The sequence below is a fragment of the Gymnodraco acuticeps genome, unplaced genomic scaffold (assembly GCF_902827175.1).
Source record: "Gymnodraco acuticeps unplaced genomic scaffold, fGymAcu1.1, whole genome shotgun sequence".
NCBI classification, from domain to species: Eukaryota; Metazoa; Chordata; class Actinopteri; order Perciformes; family Bathydraconidae; genus Gymnodraco; species Gymnodraco acuticeps.
The window spans coordinates 1,163,720-1,182,390 of record NW_022989815.1 but is presented as its reverse complement, the minus strand read 5'-3'; the positions used below and the strand labels follow the sequence as shown (position 1 = coordinate 1,182,390).

At 39.9% G+C, this 18,671-nt stretch overlaps 1 protein-coding gene across 2 annotated transcripts in view; it reads left to right on the top strand.

Moving 5' to 3' along the window:
* LOC117556129 (glutamate receptor ionotropic, kainate 2-like) overlaps nucleotides 1-11,651 on the top strand; it is a 54,692-nt gene extending 43,041 nt beyond the window's left edge. For both annotated transcript variants that reach the window (XM_034231376.1, XM_034231366.1), the window contains exons 13-16: nucleotides 419-636; nucleotides 1,628-1,853; nucleotides 5,049-5,299; nucleotides 8,779-11,651. In XM_034231376.1, the coding sequence (XP_034087267.1) occupies nucleotides 419-636; nucleotides 1,628-1,853; nucleotides 5,049-5,299; nucleotides 8,779-8,943 (860 nt within the window). In that variant the 3' untranslated portion in view covers nucleotides 8,944-11,651. The remainder of the gene's footprint in view (nucleotides 1-418; nucleotides 637-1,627; nucleotides 1,854-5,048; nucleotides 5,300-8,778) is intronic.
* The last annotated feature ends 7,020 nt before the right edge of the window (nucleotides 11,652-18,671 follow it).

Here is an 18,671-nt window from a genome sequence, read left to right as displayed (position 1 = left end):
AGAGATCAGTGGGGTGTGGAGTCAGGATGTGAGGTTACCTTGGGTACATGACTCTCTGGCCCAAACAGCCTGTCTCTTCTCCACGCTGTTCTGAAACATCCATATAAATGTGTTTGATTTGAAGGGATTGATTTATGCAAACACCTTCTTCTCAGGAGACTTTTTAAGTAGTGTTTTTCCTGCATTATTTGAAGCACTTGCTAGTGACTGCTACTTGATAATTGTGCTTGTTTGAAATCTAACAATCATCCTGTTCAGAGAGCTCTCACAAGTGATTTACCTTGAAGCGAGTGGTGCATCTGCCTGAGCTGAAACACTTGAAGAGAGCACTTGAAACAAGTTTGACTGTTTTCAAAGAAACTAATCTTATCTTGTTTTTAACATTTAAAAATAAACACTGCCACCTCCCTCACACCAGGCTCAGAGCTCATGCCCAAGGCGCTGTCGACTCGAATAGTGGGAGGCATCTGGTGGTTCTTCACCCTCATCATCATTTCCTCCTATACGGCCAACCTGGCTGCTTTCCTCACGGTGGAGAGGATGGAGTCGCCCATAGACTCTGCCGATGACCTGGCCAAACAAACTAAGATCCTGTACGGGGTGACGGAGGATGGCGCCACCATGACTTTCTTCAAGGTAGTTCTGAATGTTTACAGGCTGGCTTTATGAGAAATGTTCCTTTCTCCCTAATTAAAATGAATCCTGTGGTTACAGCAAGTGTTACTTAATACTTGAGCAAACACCATTTTAGCAGCTAGATTGTTGGAAATACATGACCATCTGTTTACTACGCAGCTTATGTTATTTTAATGAAGACGTCAGTCAATAATAATTGCATTAGTGGTATTTAATACAGCTCTAATGTCATGTAATGAGAGTGATCCACAAACAGTGAGGCTGGTATCTTCTTGTAATAATGATTCAAACATAAAAGCTAGATTATAAACACGCATTGGACTACACCAGTAATAATGAAAGTTATTATTTAAAGACATATTTACAAAATCGGTTGCTAAAAAATAACAAAACCCAAAGGAGAGGTTTCTAAAGACCCCTTACGAGATAGACTATGTCTATCTCGGAGACTGGTACATATCCAATTGTTTAACACTTTTATTGTCATAGTTATGTGAAAGAACGATACAACAAAAAGGTACTAAAATGATATGAGACACGTATTAAACATTGTTGCAGATACTAAGAGTTTTAGATACTGTATGTTAGATTTTAACGTAATCAATGAATAACTAGATTTAGAAATGTAAAAAATATGCGTTGCAATATAAAGCCTTTTGTAAAATGAAAATATATCGTTATTATCAAGACGTATAGTAATTATATCATTATAATTTAAATCAATGGATCTAAAAACATTGAGAAAAATATATATTATCAAAATCTAGTATATTTTTGGAAAACATAGGGTGCGAAACTTTAACATGCTATTTTTTAATGCAAATGTAAAATCATTTAAATATTGTATTCATCATACAAGTGAGGTCTTAATTGCAATGATATTCAATAAATAGCCTGCATAGTTAAAGGTTACACTCTGCAACAAATGACCATAGCACTGGGTAGAGTTGGCCACCACCTCATTCCACTTCTTTCCTCTGGTATCTTGTAGAAAACTAAAATCTCCACCTACGACAAGATGTGGGAGTTCATGAACAGCAGGAGGCAGTCTGTGATGGTTAAGACGATGGAAGAGGGAATCCAGCGCGTCCTGACCTCCGACTACGCCTTCCTCATGGAGTCCACTACCATCGAGTTTGTCACCCAGCGCAACTGCAACCTCACACAGATCGGAGGCCTCATCGACTCCAAAGCGTACGGAGTGGGAACACCTATGGGTATATTTCCTTGAACGTCTTTATGCCTCTGTGCTGCCTGTGTGATAAACGTTTTAAAACATTGAGATCGGAGAGAGATACTGCAGATACTATGTGACAGATAAAGGTATGTAGTGTGGATGATTGATAAGCTCTGAGAACGAAAAGGTTGACCTTTTATTGATGGGGTCTCAGGAGTAATAGTTCAGCAGCGGGAGATGTTTCTCTTAATGAAAAGCGAATGGCTGAAGAGGTTGAATTTATGGATACGGTTCAAATATGCCCAGGGCCAGGAAAACCAGCCGGGGTTCGAGCTCTGCCTCAGCAAGGGGGGTTTTTGAACAAATAATTGTAATCATGTGTTTTGGAGCCTACTTAGCAGTCGTATAAGGCAGCGAGGGCAAGACTTAAAAACAATCAGGGAAAGTCGATTTAGTGCAATTCGCTGTGACTTCAACAGTTGAATTTCGTCTGAGGATTAAATTCCAACAGCAAAGCACTTCAGAGAGTTTAAAACAAGCACTAAGACTTTTTCCTCTTCCTTATTCGACCTAGCTCCTGTCAGAAAAATTGCATTCTGACATTTAAAAGCGCCATTATCCTACGATGATACAGAGAAACTAAACACCGTTTTTCAATTCCTGCGGTATATTAACAGTTTTGTTGCATATAAGGCAACCTTTTGTAGGGTTAATATTGTGCGTTTTACAACTCTGACTCCAGGGTACCCTAGCAGAAAGCTGGTGATAGTTCCAATCCTCTTGTTACAGAGGTGATGGCGGTCATGACGAGGCCACGGAGAGCACTGCAACCAGCTGTAATAGCCACATATATCATCAGTGATATGAAGGCCATCAAAATATGGCGGATTAATTCTGGCCATCCACATCTGGACCCGGCTCCCGCTGATGAGTATGGGGCAGTTATAGATCTGCAGGGATACCATGATTGCCATGGCTGTAACAAAGCTGAGGTGGTTCTCTGAAATATAGTCCCACTGTGGCCCCATAAGTGCATGAGTACTTACACTGATGCCCTTGACATGGACACATAGACCTAGAATGTGGAGCAGCCCCATTTCCATTCATGTGGTGATATAGTGTATACGACTGCAGAATATACCCCAAATCGCTCTAATTCAGCGATAAGTGGTTCAGTATTTGAATGCATAAAAAATAATGATTAAAGACGTCCGCTTTCAAAGTCGTTACTGCCGTCTAACTCATTTCAATCTCTAATTCAGATGTTCATTGCTCAATATTTCAAAAATAAACTTCATCACAGCCTCTTATATGTTTCTTCTCTAAAAGGTCTTGAGATGGTTAATTGCTTAATTTATCTTAAGTGAGTTCCCTTTTCATGCCACAGCCCTCTTGATAGAAGAAGAACATTTCATCTTTTGAAATGGCTCCTTGTTTTCCTCACACAATTAAGTCCTCAGCCTTCATGGTAACCTCTAGCCTCTAACGTTGGCCCTGCTAAACACTGTTCAGAGGCTCATTCCCTGTAGGGCTGTTACAGCGATAAACCAGAGCCAGCCGTAAAATACTTCTTAACCTCTTAGTGCTTTACGGTTTTCACACGTACTCTTCCCAAAACCCAAATGCGTCATCAACGGCTATCGACTTAAACTGTGATCACATTAATACTTGAGGCCAGACAGTGTGGGAGTGATGGATGTCCTCTGGTTTTGAACATCTGTCAGGTAGTTGTGTATGCACAGTGTGTCAAGCACCGAGCTTTTCCATTTGCCCAGGCGCCGCTCTCCATATCCTCCTCTCTAAGGACTCATCCTATTAGCATTTATCCAAGGCCTGCTTTGTTAGGCCATCATTAATCATTTGAAATATGAGGGGAGCAAGAATCAGGGGACTCGGATACTTGATATATTTCTCATCTTCGAGTGAAGCAAGCATATGCTTTTCACATGGATATACACGGAGAGCAGTACATACATGCACAGAATTGATGTAAAGTTTATGTGCCTTTATACACTCGTGAGCCCATCACAGTTTGTGTCACAAAGATGGACTACTTATGATCAAAGCAGTAAACACTGATGTGCCTTTTAAAACTCAGCGATACTTTGTGTAATTTTCAGTTTTTGTATTTATGTCTCCTTTGTTGGTCTAACTACGCAGAGAGGTGGAGATGAAAGGATGATGTATGGCAATAGATAAATGATGGATGAGACGGAAAGGGAATCATTTAAGGGGCTGACAGGCAAAACTGTAGGGGAGCAACAGACAAAGTGATGCTACCTGCTACCTGGGGCCATATTTAGTTCACTCCCCCTCGAGGTTCACCACAAAATGTTTGTACAATTATTATGTCGGGATTATAAAAATGTAACATTTTAACACTGTTTCATCTCTTTTAAGTCTCTCCGAATAAGCAAATGGGAATGTACAAACAGGCTTCATTATACATGAGCTCTGTAATCATATAAATACATTAACAAGCCTTTAAACCAGTTTATAAATGAAACATTAACGCCCACATTATGTATTAATCTTCCCTGGCCTGGTTTGAGTGTGTGCGGTGCGCCTCGCTCGGCCGTGTGTTTTCTCACACACGCTGTGGATGGTGGAGGAACACGACCCCACTCGGGTACTCTGCAGCGATTACTCCTCCTTTGATCCAGCCCCCCGCCCCCGCTGCGCCTCAATGCCATGTCGCTAATTCGGGCGCCTTCCCGCTATCTGTGGATTTGGGTTATTTTACTCATCATGACATTAACATGCATAAAAAGCACACTGATAGAGCAACCCTATCTCACATACACACATTTAATCCCGAACACATATGCACCCCTGTAATGTAGACTCCACTCTGTTTTCCCTCTTTATATGAACCATTTATGACATCAGAAAGTGTGTGCAAACTGCAGCTAATTCGTCCAAATCAACAGCAGCTTTGCTCCACAAAGCCAAGTCTTTGTTGCCAACTCCCTGTGTATTATAATTCACACACTGCAGAGAGGAGTGAGCATTTTGGAATCACTCTATGAATGTAGGGATTAGTGGGATTTGAAGAAGGACTAACAAAAAAACTCCCGCTTAGCAGCCGAACAATAACATGACAGGTTATATGATCGCATGCATACACCCACCACTGCTAGTTAAATACATACACTTAACAATAACTTTGCAAAGCAGGATTTGATCATATCCTGTTATTATCCATGCTCACTAATCTCATGTTGTCTCCTCGCAGGCTCTCCCTACAGAGACAAGATCACGATAGCTATTCTGCAGCTGCAGGAGGAAGGGAAGCTGCACATGATGAAGGAGAAGTGGTGGAGAGGGAACGGCTGTCCCGAGGAGGAGAGCAAGGAGGCCAGCGCTCTCGGGGTGCAGAACATCGGAGGGATCTTCATCGTGCTGGCTGCAGGACTGGTGCTGTCCGTGTTTGTGGCCGTAGGGGAGGTGCTGTACAAGTCCAATCAGAATGCCCAGCTGGAGAAGGTACTGCACTCCTTTTATATCCAGTGTTAAGAACAAAATGGTTTTGACACATTTTCTCTGCCTTTAAGATTTCTTGTTTCTAAGTCAGAATAACATTCACAATTTCAAAAAAATCACAATTCAAAGGTTTTATTGTCATATGCACAAAGCTACAGTGTAGAAATGGCAATGATATTCTTCTGACCTGAGCTCCTCCAACAATGCAACATATGTAATAAAATACAAAATAAAATGTCCATAGAATATAGGATATACAAGAACATGACCATGTTCAAAGGTAAACAAACTATAAATGTAAGAAATCAATAAAACCAACAACACAACATACATATTCAATAGTGTTTTTTTAGTTTGCATGTGTTTTCCTTTTTGCAGGTTTGGGAATATGTTAAGGATGAAACAATACTCATATGCACACAGGAGGCATGTGAGTCATTGGTCGCTGTCATTATGACTCCTGTTCATAGAGGCTGGGGTTTTAGCCAAATCAAGTGAATATTTTCCAAATGTTGCACAGCATTCCTGGATTTAGAACGCTTTTACTTGCTCCTGTACTAGAGGGATAACAATCAATGACATAATTAAGTACTTTAAAGATTTCAACTTAGCTACTGTACTAACTTCTTTGTCTACATAATATTATCCTCCGCTGAAATAAACGATGGATGGAGTGCATTTTGTCTCGTATCTCTTAATTGCAATTAAATCAGGATGGCATCTCTGCACAGGCAGTTTAGAAGAGAGTAGCCATTAAAGTGACCAATTACTTGCACATGCGTGTTTTTTTATAATACATTTGAACTTATCCTCTGTTCTCGAGTGAAAACTAAGACATTCACCCTGCATACAGCATTTTTGCAGCCTTTTTCTTCCCCCCCTCTGGTTATGTTTCTTTCTAGCAAGATACTTAATACATTTCAGACTGCTCTCTCTGTGCTCTATTTTAGTACTGAGTGCACATGATTCATCACACAGTGTGGAGCATGTATTTTAGTGCTCTTTAACTCTCTCAATGATGTTTCCAGATAATTGTGAAAGTCCTTTTGATAGCGTGTTTTAATTATTTACATGTACAGAATTAGCTCAGCGCAGCAGCCTGTTACTTTATTGTAACAGTAATTAGTTTCAGGCTTTTTTGTTCACGCTCTGCATATGTTTCAGAGCTCATCTCGGCTATCATTAATCAAGTGCCGCAAGACTGGGTCACAATATTCAGATCATTTGCAAATGCCACAATCTCTAGTCTGCCAAGGTGCTAGTAATTTACATGCACACAACAAAGCTCTCCGTCTCTATTTTCTCCCTCCTCCACCCTGACATCACCAGCCTTTTTACCCACTTCACTCTCCTTCATTTCTCCTCTATTGTAATCCATATCGCTCTTTTTCTCCAACCCTTTGTTCCCCTTTCTGCTGTAATCACTCATCTTCCCGCGTATACAAAATATTTCATTCATGCGCCAGAAAAAATTAGAGAAAACAAAAAAATACCTGTTGCAAAAGCCACCTACAGATATCCATCTCACACACCTACGCACATACACAGCTCTCTGCTCTCCCTTTTCTTTCAAATCTCCTCTCCTCCTACCCTCCAAGAATTTAAATTAGATTTAGTATAATCAGAGGGAATGTATGTGAATTTGTCTTGGCAACGTTGATGCACAGGCATATTGACATTTTATAGGATTTCACATTACATACATAATGCAGCAACAAAAAGAGGCTCATTTTTTACTGATGTTACACAACACATGTCACTCTGTGAGGGGGTGATTGATATTTTAAAAGAAGGTAAAACATATTTTTGTATTTAATCTGCTAAGGTAGATATGTTTTCCTTTTTTCAATATCTTTTCATTTTCTACTTACACACCAAACATTGCAAGTGTTTTTCTTTACTTCCTGGCAGGGTGCAAAAGGCTCTAAAAAAACATTTGGACTTTTGTTTGACATTGAAGCAATTTTCAGGAAAATCTGGGACACATCAGACCTTTTCAAATAAATACAAATCCCAGTATGGGCATTAACAGCTTAACATAAGAGTTCCAGAAATACATAGGCCTACTATATATACGAAACAGATACATGAACCTAATTTTAAAGGTCACCTGTTGTGCAAAATCCACTTTTTCATGTATTTTATACATGAACATGTGTCCCCTCTGTGTAAAGAGGCTCTGAAAGTTTCAGACACAAAGATTCGCTCTCTTTTTATCCTGATCTATTTATATAAAATCCTGTCTGAAATTGAGCTGATCAGATTCTGGCCACTTTATGATGACATTTTTTTGGCTTGTGTAACCATTAGCCAATCACCAACCAATGTAACACCTGCCCCCTTATCACCTGAATCTCCTCCTAGAGCACCATTAGGCGATTTCACACCGGAGTAGTTTTCCCCGTACTTTTCCCTTTTAGTTCCGATAGTTCCTGGGATTTTGTGTTCACACCAAAAGGAGAACTTAGTTCAGAGAACTTTTCCCCCCTTTTTAGTGCCTGCTAGAGAGGTGGTACTTTCCTGGGGAGAAAAAAGTTCCAATTTCTGATTGGCTGGGCGAATTGCAAACTATGCCCCGTAAAACTCTGAAAAGTTTTTTGAAGCCGCCATTGTATTTGCTGGAATTAGCATTATTAGCATTAGCCCCGCGCACCAACGGAGAGAGAATAACTTATGGCAACACAAAAATAATTGGAGCGGTGGAGTGATGAGGAGGTGTCGGCGTTCTGGCGATTTACTCGGAAGGCTTCAGTAGAAGCTGCTGGGAGTCCCAGCAGCTTCTACTGAAGCCTTCCGAGACCCGAGTCCCAGCAGCTTCTACTGAAGCCTTCCGAGACCCGAGTCCCAGCAGCTTCTACTGAAGCCTTCCGAGACCCGAGTCCCAGCAGCTTCTACTGAAGCTAGTCCCCAACTCCGGGGACTTCCGGCCGGGGACTTCGGGTGGCATACGCCGTGAAGTTGTTTGCGGCCTGCCAGCAAACCCAAAGCAGAAGAAGAAGTGAAGTCAGCGGCTTCATTTGCGTAATCTTCCCTCAAGGAACTTATTCCGGTGTGAACGCGATCGGCTCTTAGTTCCATGGGGGTACTAAGTGCTGGGAAGTACGGCAAAGTACTTGGTGTGAAAGCGGCTATTGTGTTCTTTTTAACCAGATATCTCTCAGAGGGGCGTGGGGAGGGGCTCCTTATTTTCATCTAAAGTAACAGACACAGAATCAGCACGTTTGAAACAGGGCTGAAACAGAGGGGTTTATGGGATGCTACAGTGATCTGTTTGGTATTTCGAGCCAAACACTTCAGAGACATGTTTTGTATATATCTGAGACCTATAATGTATTGATGAAAAGCAGTATAATAGGGGACCTTTAAGCCACTATTTTCTAATGGTTGTATTTTGCACATTAGGGATGTATAGCTTGCAGCAGCATGAGGAACAGCATGGTGCCAGCTATAACTCTTCCCCTCTTTCCTGTTGCCTTCTGCAGCGATCATTCTGCAGCGCCATGATGGATGAGCTGCGCGTCTCTCTGAAGTGCCAACGCCGCCTCAAACAGAAGCCTCAGCCGCCCGTCATCGTCAAGACGGAGGAGGTCATTAACATGCACACGTTCAACGACAGGAGACTCCCAGGAAAAGAAACCATGGCATGAACGCTGAGCAGACCCCGAACACACCCCTCGATTAAAACCATGGAGGGGAGACGGGGTCAAAATAACGCTGACTTAACCGCAGACTGAGGTTAGCAGCCAGGACAGGATTCCTTTTGAACCCACTTGCCTATGTAGATGGATGTTTCCTGTGGAAATATAGATACCTGAGCAGTGTCACCTCACTGTGACGTTCACTTTTTGAAGGGAGCTGGAAAGGAAGGACTTCAAAAATATATGTAAATTGATAAAGGGATCCAAGCAGTGTTTGGGTCAAAATATAAGTCTGGTCCACACTAGAAGTGGACTTAAATACATTTACATATCAGATAAATGCACACACATAGGCACAGACACACATATACACACACATACACATACACACTCTCATCTGACACACTTTAAACCTGTGCAGAAGGGGCAACTCTATTGTGACAGTAACACCAGATGTAGTTTTTTCTGTTGATGTCAATGCCCTTTTGTCTTACCTCCATGTGTGTTTGACTCCCTTCAGTGGCTTGAGTTTCTTTTAAATGATTTAAACAAACACTAATCTCACACCAACAAAAGGGACCGGTAGTCAGTGCCAAATGGTTTGCTATGAACCAATGTATAAAAGTGATATTTAGTTTGGAATCATCTATGCTGACCTTGTCGAATACTCATATTTTTTCTTCTGTAATGCCTTTTTCTCGTGCCAAAGTTCTGTCATTGTGAAGAACTTTTTTTACCATGCCTATGATTAAGTTCAAAGCCTCTACAAGCAATGTATACTGTCAACGTCCTTATTCATGTCCGTCATTACACGCAGTTTTCACTCTGTATCAGTTGTTGTTTAAAAATGCAGGATTTCTACAAAAATGTTTGTTTTTGTACAAGAACAAGAAGTTTTGTAGTACTTTGTATCATGGTAGCCCCTCCTGTGGACAAAATATGTAGCAGATGCCAACTCAGCCCTCAAATGATGTCAACTGGTGGCTGTGGGGCTTCAAACTCTGCTGTGTAGGGTTCATTTCTCTCATCACTCAGAGATCCAGTCTTTTGTCTGTCGGTATCATGGGGCCAGCTGTACATACTGTCTGGGGACAATGTGCTGGGGTTGGGTGGGTAAGAACAATACAATTATAAACTAAATGGTGTTCAAAGTATAAGGCATTGGCTCATTCTGGAAATTGTAGCTTCTGTTGGTTGACCACTGATGAGTCACCATGAAAGACGTAGTAAAACATGCGTGTGTTGAAGATACACACAGCTACTAAGCTACGATGTTGTTACCAGGCTACATTTCAGCTGTAGTAGACTGCAAATGGTTTGAAAGTAGGTCTTTTTTAAGACATATTTAGGAAAAGTGCTGCATTGCAAAGAAGAAAGAAAGAAAATCCTCTCTTGATCTTTGAAAATTATTGAAACTAGTGGATTTAATTGATAAGGAAAAGGTTCCAATAATCCCACAGCACTGACCAATTCTGTTATAGAAAAATAAGCAAACAAGGCAGCAAAAAGTATATTTCCCTTTGAATTAAAAAACTTAACACAAGGTCAATTTATTCCCAGTTCTGGAGCTTTTTAACATATCACGTTATTTTCATTAGCACCTTGTTTTTGCTCAGTTGCCATTTCAACTTTCAATTGTCAACTTCTTAAGACAACATATTTTAAGTCCTAAAAGTGCTCATATAAAAAGGAATGATGTAAAATCCATCATTCAAACTGGGAAACTCTGCTGAGGAAGATCATGTGATATTACCAAAAGCTCCAGGGTAGCTACTAAGTGGCGTAAATGTTTTCTCGACTGCTGTTTCCAAATCCAGGAATTAATTTTGAACCTCAGTGACGGGCGACCTGTGAATGTATGTAACGGTACAACTGCAGTAAATGTTATGTGGGAATATTAAGCAGCTTCGAGGCACTTCCTGTATGTTTCCATAGTAAATGTCTCAACTTGGCTAGCTGCGTCATTTATGTTCCCCAAAGTAGTCTCGAGCGACCCAGGGGTGTTGTTGTTAATGATATCGTGTGGGCGGAGCAGATTGTTTATCCACTAATTGTCTCCAGATTCTCGTCACAAATCACATTTGGCCCCACGACACTTCTTATCTGTTAATTCTGTCCCATGTTGTGAAATGACAAGCATACTTGGTAGGTTTCTTCTTCACTGCCCCTGTCTTCTTACACTATCCTGTTAATCATTTGTTATTCCAGGGAAGACAAAAAAAAAACACTAGGGCTGACGCTAGTGATGACATCTCTGCTGTACATGAATGAATTTAGTCAAGGTTTTATTGAAAACAGCCACATATACACATTACGAAAGTTGACAGGGAAGACATAAATCCTGAAGATTGTTGGCGTTACCAGTGTTGCTTGTCATTTTCCACACAGCTAAATCTAGCGGTGAGAGCTGAAGTGATTTAATAGCTTGAAACATTTATTAAAAACAACTCCGAAGGCTTGGCTGTCCTATTGAAAAAAGAAATGTGAGCTCATGGAATTTGACTTTGATGCAAAGTTTTACAAATAATGTCATTAAAAATGTCATCATTGTAGTTCTGCTTTTTGATATTAACTTTTTTTCATATTCTTTGGGTAACAAATGAACTGTAGACAGGAATCATTTTCCTAAAGCCATCAAGCACCATGATGAGCATTATGACTTGCATTATGTTGAAATGTCAAGCGATTCTAATTGATTAAAGGAACACATTAAGTAATTGGTAAAGCGTTAATCAAATCAAGATCGTAAGGATGTCAAGCAGCTTTTCTTCTGACCAACTCACTCTCTACTCGGCTGTGTGCCTGGCTCTCTCTGACCACAGAGTTTTATGAAACACCCCTCTGAGAGCCCAGAAATCCAGATTACTGTGAGTATAAAATTCACAATGATACACGGGAGACTGCACAGCCGGGCGAAAAAAGGTCAAGAACATGTTCCCCGCGTTCTGACTCTCTGATTCTTCATTGTTTATTGTTATTTCACTCCCACCGGCGGAGGCAGGCGGGCTTTCAGACAGCTCAGGGTTTCTGACACGGTTTTCTGGGAGTAATGATGAAAAGTGTTCCTTCAGCTCGAGCTCTGCCGCCACAACACAAATGGCCACCCTGTCTGCCCTCCAGATCGACAGGGAAGGTCGCAGCATGCGTCAGTGCGTTCAGCAAGCACCGTTTAGGCTGTCACACTTATTTCCATCATATTAAAGTTCTCTTCCTTCTTTTCCTAAGTGGTCATTGGGAAGATATCCTTGGATAACATCTTGTTCATTAGTCAATTAATGGTCGAGATTGCGTTGTGGACTGAAAATTGCTTTCTGAATGTGACTTTGGTTTGTCATACAGATATTATAGTCTAATAGCACCTGCCAAGGAAGGTTTTGTGAAGGAGGAAATATATTCCTCTGCTCATTTCCCAGAGCTTTTAATAATTCAGGATCCCAGATTAAGAATAATGTAAATCCAATATTTTCCCTTTAAACAAGTAGCAGTACTTGCACTTGTGAAGCCATTACATGCAGTATGGGTGGAATATATAATTACAGTCATACCATGAGATGTTATAAATGCATCATTAGAGATTTCAGAATAGTTTAGACTGTATTCATATATTTGTAATGGCTGTGGTACAAATCAGTGAGCAGGACTGCTTAATGGCTACATTTGCTTTTTGAATAAATGTTGCACTAATGTGTTGGAATTACCTTTTTAGTGTATTTCAATTGCCAGATTAACCATAAAATAAATATTCATGTTCTGTTTGCACAGTTTTACACACACAATTTCGGTAAGCATTTGGAGGAATTGCCATGATGGATTTGCAGAGTACTGGTGACATTATTTGTGCGTAGTTGTGAGACGTTAGCATTTATTTTTTTAAAGAGTAGCTGTGGTCACCATTAAATATGTGGAACATATTCTACAACACAAATGTAAAACACCTCAGCGCCCCGGTGCCACAGGATAGTATTACAACACTGCCCACTGCAATTCAATCTGAGCATGCAAATCACTGCAACTGATATACAATAATGCTTAGTAATATCACTCATCGAAACATTTATAATAATTGTTTAAGATCAGATTTTAAGAGGTTAGAAATGCATTGAAACTGTGCATTATAATATAAAAGGAAAAAAGTAGATCATGTATTTCTCAATGCAGTCCTTGTGTTTCAGGTATAAGAAAACGTGCAGACTACAAAATAACTTGTTGCTTTCAAACTCAATAATTTACCACCATCTGATCATCCTCCCTAAAGCAAATAACTGATTCCTTGCATGGTCTGTGTAAATAATGTAATGATTTGTTACCATGTGGCTCATATCAACAAAGCTAGTAGCAATTGTTGGTGAATATATGCAGCCTGCGGTGGACGATTCCCTCTCTTTAGACATTTCAGCTGCAGAAATGAGCTTTGACTCCGTTCTGTGGAGATCAGCATGTATAATATGAAATCCTGGGGAAATGCAATAAAAGAGAGATAGCAGTAACAACGTGAGCTGGGCAGGCATGGTCGGTCTAAAGGTGATGATTTGGTACGCATTAGCCACCACATGTGTGTGCCCAGAGATACCTCAGGTGGGTGTATTGGAGGAACCGTTGACCCCACATGAAGAAATCTAATGCTCTTCCTCTTTGTGGAACTAAGTGTATTATCTGTGTGAGCGTGTGGGTTTATATGCACAATGTTCAAAATGTGCCACCTGTATGTCGGTTTCTGAGCCCAGGGGGACAAACCCTGTTTCGACTGCAAACAAATTTCAATTTGAAGAAGTGATCTTTTGTGTCATGTAGTAATTTGTTTGGATGTGGTTTTCTATCTGAATGTAGTTTTTTTCCCCTCCCAGTGGCAGATGTGTTGTGGTGGGTGGCAGCTGCAAAATGGAGGAGCACAGCTTGCTAAGTGATTCACCCCGCTCCTGGCGTCTCCGTTACCCCATGAGTCTTTTCACTGACAATGTTTTCATTTCTGTTTGCTTTATGTGTAACTAGGATGGTGAGCTCAATGCTTTTGACAGCTCTGTCAGAAAGAATGACAGTGCTGGTTGTCTTATAAAGTCGAGGTGAGAGAAACTAATGGGACGTTTGGAGGCTATTTCATTTTCATGACCTATTCTGTTCTCGTCCTGTGGAAAAACAAGGTTATGGCTGAATGTGACACCAAATCACATTTCGTGATAGACATCCTGATGATGCTCCGTCGGACAAAAATCCCCAGACTGATACTGCAAATGAGCTCGCTATCTGATGACATCTGCTACTTTTTTTATAATGCACACACCGGAAATAATAGTGTTGAGTGTTGAACCAGTCGCAGCTCCTGACAGGAGAATCACTGTTTTCTTCACTGCTGTCAAATAGCACTTTCGTACCTCACCAAAAATCCTCCATTAGGCTCTAAAAAAAAGGAAATGGTCTCTTTATCCTCCCTCTCTCTGCCTTTGAGTCATTCATACTGTTGATTCCACCTCTGGAGGAATACATCAGGCATAACGCCCTTTTCTTTCATCAAGGCTGCAGCTTTAAAGTAATTTTCTTCCTCTCATAGTGAGCCAAATGGAGACGAGAAGATGTCGATTCTCTCATCTCTTTGTCTGTCCCCTTTGATCTCTTTCAACATGAATCCCCAACGCACAGAAAGTAAATGGGATTTTTGTCCCCTCTGAAGCATGGTTGATCATACAAAATTGACCACAAATGACTCCTAATGACCCCGGTGTACTGTGGGGGGGGAAAAGCATACACCAAAACACTCTCCTGGCTATCATTACTCATAGAGCATTTTAATGAAGGATGAATAATTCAGGGTGCACTTTTGGATTTAATAGCCCAGTGAAGCTGATGCTGTAAACATATTTATGGAGGCTTTGCCATCTGTGTTTGTGTGTGTTTTTCGGGGGGACCGGGAGGGTTTTGCGACAAAGGACAAAGGTTTTAATGGTGCCTGCATGCCAGTGTGTTTTTTTGTCTGTCGCACTAACAGACAGCAGTTGTGATTTATCTTGTATTCCCAGTGCAGGGGCCCTCTCTATCTCACTGGAAAGGTTAGAGCATACAGCCTGGAGGCGGTACTACAAAGGTCAACATTTAGGAATGAGGAATAGGACGATAGAGAAGAAGAAGAAGTGTACACCTCGCCTTCTCTTCGGACCTGAATGCGGCTGACGACCTGAAACACACTTTGCATCGTTTACAGCCATAGCCCAGCCATATTTATCCTTTTCCTCTCGATCCTTTATCCCCTGTCTCATTATTATCGCCGCCTTCCCGGGTTACCTCCAATATCTCATGCCATAAAAAATAGCTGACCTTGAGGAAGTTATCTCCAGAGATAGTATAGGGGGAAAAAAAGCGAGCCATATAGCAAAATGATGGTGTGTAACAAAAAGAAACTGTAAACAAAGATTGTTGTTTTAATGGACTCCCTCAAGCCTGGATGTGCTTAGCAGAGAGACTGTGAGGGAGACAGCTGGTTGTAAACAAAAGAAAGACGCCAGGCCATTAAAGACGAGCAGGAGAGTAGAGAGAGGCTTATGAAGAAACACCCGTTCTTTGGTGAGTCAGATGTGTTGAGGTGATTAATTTGTTGACTGTGTCCTTCATGGGCCTGAGGGGGAGAGAATACAGCGACACCAGGTTGCCCCCTAGTGGAGGAGAAGAGGAAGTGACAGAATAAATGAATCCGTTTTTCCTCACCATGAACGGTCATCACTTAACTTGAGTTCAGCAGTGACAGGTGGGTGCTGTGATTGAAAATGACAGTGTGTTTCACTCTTCAATTATTTGTAATGGGTTTTTTTATGGAATACTTTGCTATTCCTTTTTCTTTTTTACATACTGGCATTTATTATATTACGGGAACACTTCTACTTTGTATGGGACTATGTATGGAATGCTATACATTCTTTATATCATACTATACTGAGACATTATTGATCTTTTTTTTCTTTCTTGTAATGACATAATATAGAATACTATGACTTTTTGTTGTACGTGTTTTATGACGCAGTACACTATGACTTCTTTATTGTCATAACAGATGTTTTTATGTTTTTAATGACATACTATATGACGCTTTTTATGGCATACAATACTATGACATATTTGTTTGGAAATACTACATTATGACTATACTATGACTTTTTTTATGACATACGATTACTTTTTTTCAGATGTTATGACATACTATGACTTTTTTTTTTTTTTTTTTTTTTAAAATACTATGATTTTTTCTCAGATATTACTATGACTTTTTTTTAAAGATACTATACTTGATGTTTCTTCAGATTTTCCAACATACTATACTATGACTTTTTTTTAAAGATACTATACTTGATGTTTCTTCAGATTTTCCAACATACTATACTATGACTTTTTTTATGACATACTATATTATGTTAAAAAAAAAGAATTCTACATACCCAGATTTTGGACATACTATTCTAACTTCAAGATTATTGCTATAACCTTTTTCTGATGTTTTTCACATACTACACCTTTTCTTTTACATACATTATTTGACCTTTATTATGATATGCTTTACTATGAGTTTGTATGGCATTTTTCCATATTACAATGCCATGTAAATAGAAAATAAATCAAACCGTAAATAAACAACTTCGATTTCTAGTAGGAAATTATACATACTTTAATGCCAATATAATAGGTTTATTTTCCAATCAAGTCAAACATTTAAGACATATTTTAAAATCCAATCCAAGGTTCACAGAAATAAAAAAAAAGGCAGTACACTTACATTGAGGTTAAAATAATGAGTGATATGCACATAGAAGAACATTTTTCCCCATTCAGAAGCAATCAGTGCTTGGCTCGAAGGCGTACTCCAAAGAAGGAGAGCACAGAAGACGCTCTCTGGCCATGATGCAGAGATTAAAAACATAAACAAACACTAGAAATGTGAGGTTATTAGTCAATACAAGGAGGTATCTGCACTTCAAACTGCCTTGGTTGGATTTATAGGTCCTTTAGGTCCGATGTTCCAGTATGATTTACATTAACACAATATGAATCCGACATAATACAGTTCAGTTAAAAAAATAAACATCATACATGATCATCCCCTAGAATACATTGTTCCTGCAGTCAAGGCAAAGCACAGAGCAGCTGACAGAGGCAACAAACCTACAACACAACCACATGAGGGAGCTGAGGTTTCCCTGCCTGGCATCATGGCATAGTACATCCAGAGTCTGGTGATACATTGTTATGGATAATTCAGGTTTGTTGTCTTACAGGCCTAATGTGGTTTTGATATGCTTACATTTCATTTGCATGGTATCGTTTGGCCATTGATCGTAAAAGAATGTAGACATTGCCATCACAATCGTCTTCAAGGATATTGTACAAGCTAAGGTTTACAAAAAGCCAATAAACACCTAATAAATTATTATGTTGATGTTGACATCAATCTCCCTGATCGAAAGAAAGTAAAGGCTTTTCCTAAAATGTTGAAAAGAAAAGTCAAATATAGCCGTTTTTCCAAAAATGTTGAGACAATATTTTGTCCAAATAACAAAATCAGCCCGATTTAAATGTACTTTAAAAATGTTTCCACAGCACTAGCGCATGCCACTAGTTTTACGTTTTTTTCTTATAGAGCCGAAATGACAGTCTAGATCAGTGGTTCTCAAATGGGGGTACGCGGACCCCTAGGGGTACGTTGGAGTACTGCAGGGGGTACGTGAGATTTATTTTATGTAAATGAAAAAAAAGACCAATTTTAGGAAAAGTAACAAAGTTTGAGCAGTGTGGGTTTTATATTAACAGAGTTACACATATTTCAAAACGTGAAGTGTAATAACTGCAGTTGCCTCCCTGTTACTGAGAATAACAAAGATCCTCAGTGAAGCACAAGCCCATGTTTCTCTACATTCTAAGTACAACTTATTAAAAAGATCAGTTCAATGCAACTAATGTCGTCTTAGTGTTATTGCATGATGTTAAAATTGGTTTGCCATGAATTTAGTGATGGATTGTAAACATTTGAAATGTAACATTTAAGTGTTTCTCAGTTACAATGTTGTTGTTTTAATAAATCAGACACCGATGGTGCAGCGCTGTACTGTACCACTTTATATAGGCATTTCTTCCCTAACAAATTGTTTTTGCGCTGATCAAGTGAGTGATACATGAGTGAAAAAAGTTTGAGAATCACTGGTCTAGATGACATTTGCTATTTACTAAAACCACAGCCTACGATCAGAGCCTCTCGATAGTATGTCCTGTGGCTTGCTTTATACGTTTAGATAAGGACGGCAGTAGTAGCGATCTAATGTCTTTGCTTATTCAACATCTATGTTTTTAGCGGCCTTTAACAAAAACATTTACCATAAGCCCTTGGCATTTGTGATCTAAACTTCATTGCTCAACAGAGGAGGTCAGGAGCGAGAAGGGTCACGGCTCAAACATTTCTGTGAAATGCAGAGTGGAGAGGACTGATGCTGTAGGCTTGATGCTTTCAGACAGAAATTACAAATATTGGCGAGTGTAACGATGGTGTAGTACCCGAGCTGCTGCACCATATTTAGTGGAAGCTGAAGGCTGTTTATGCTTACAAAGTCATCCTAGTTTAACATTGGTTTGACTTCAGAAAGACGATGATTGTGAGGCAAAGAAAACATGTGACCACAAAGCCTGAATTATCCGTTTAACTTAACACAAATCCATTTAATAGAAACAAAAAAATCTTTAAAAAATGAATCTGATCCATCCCAGTTTCT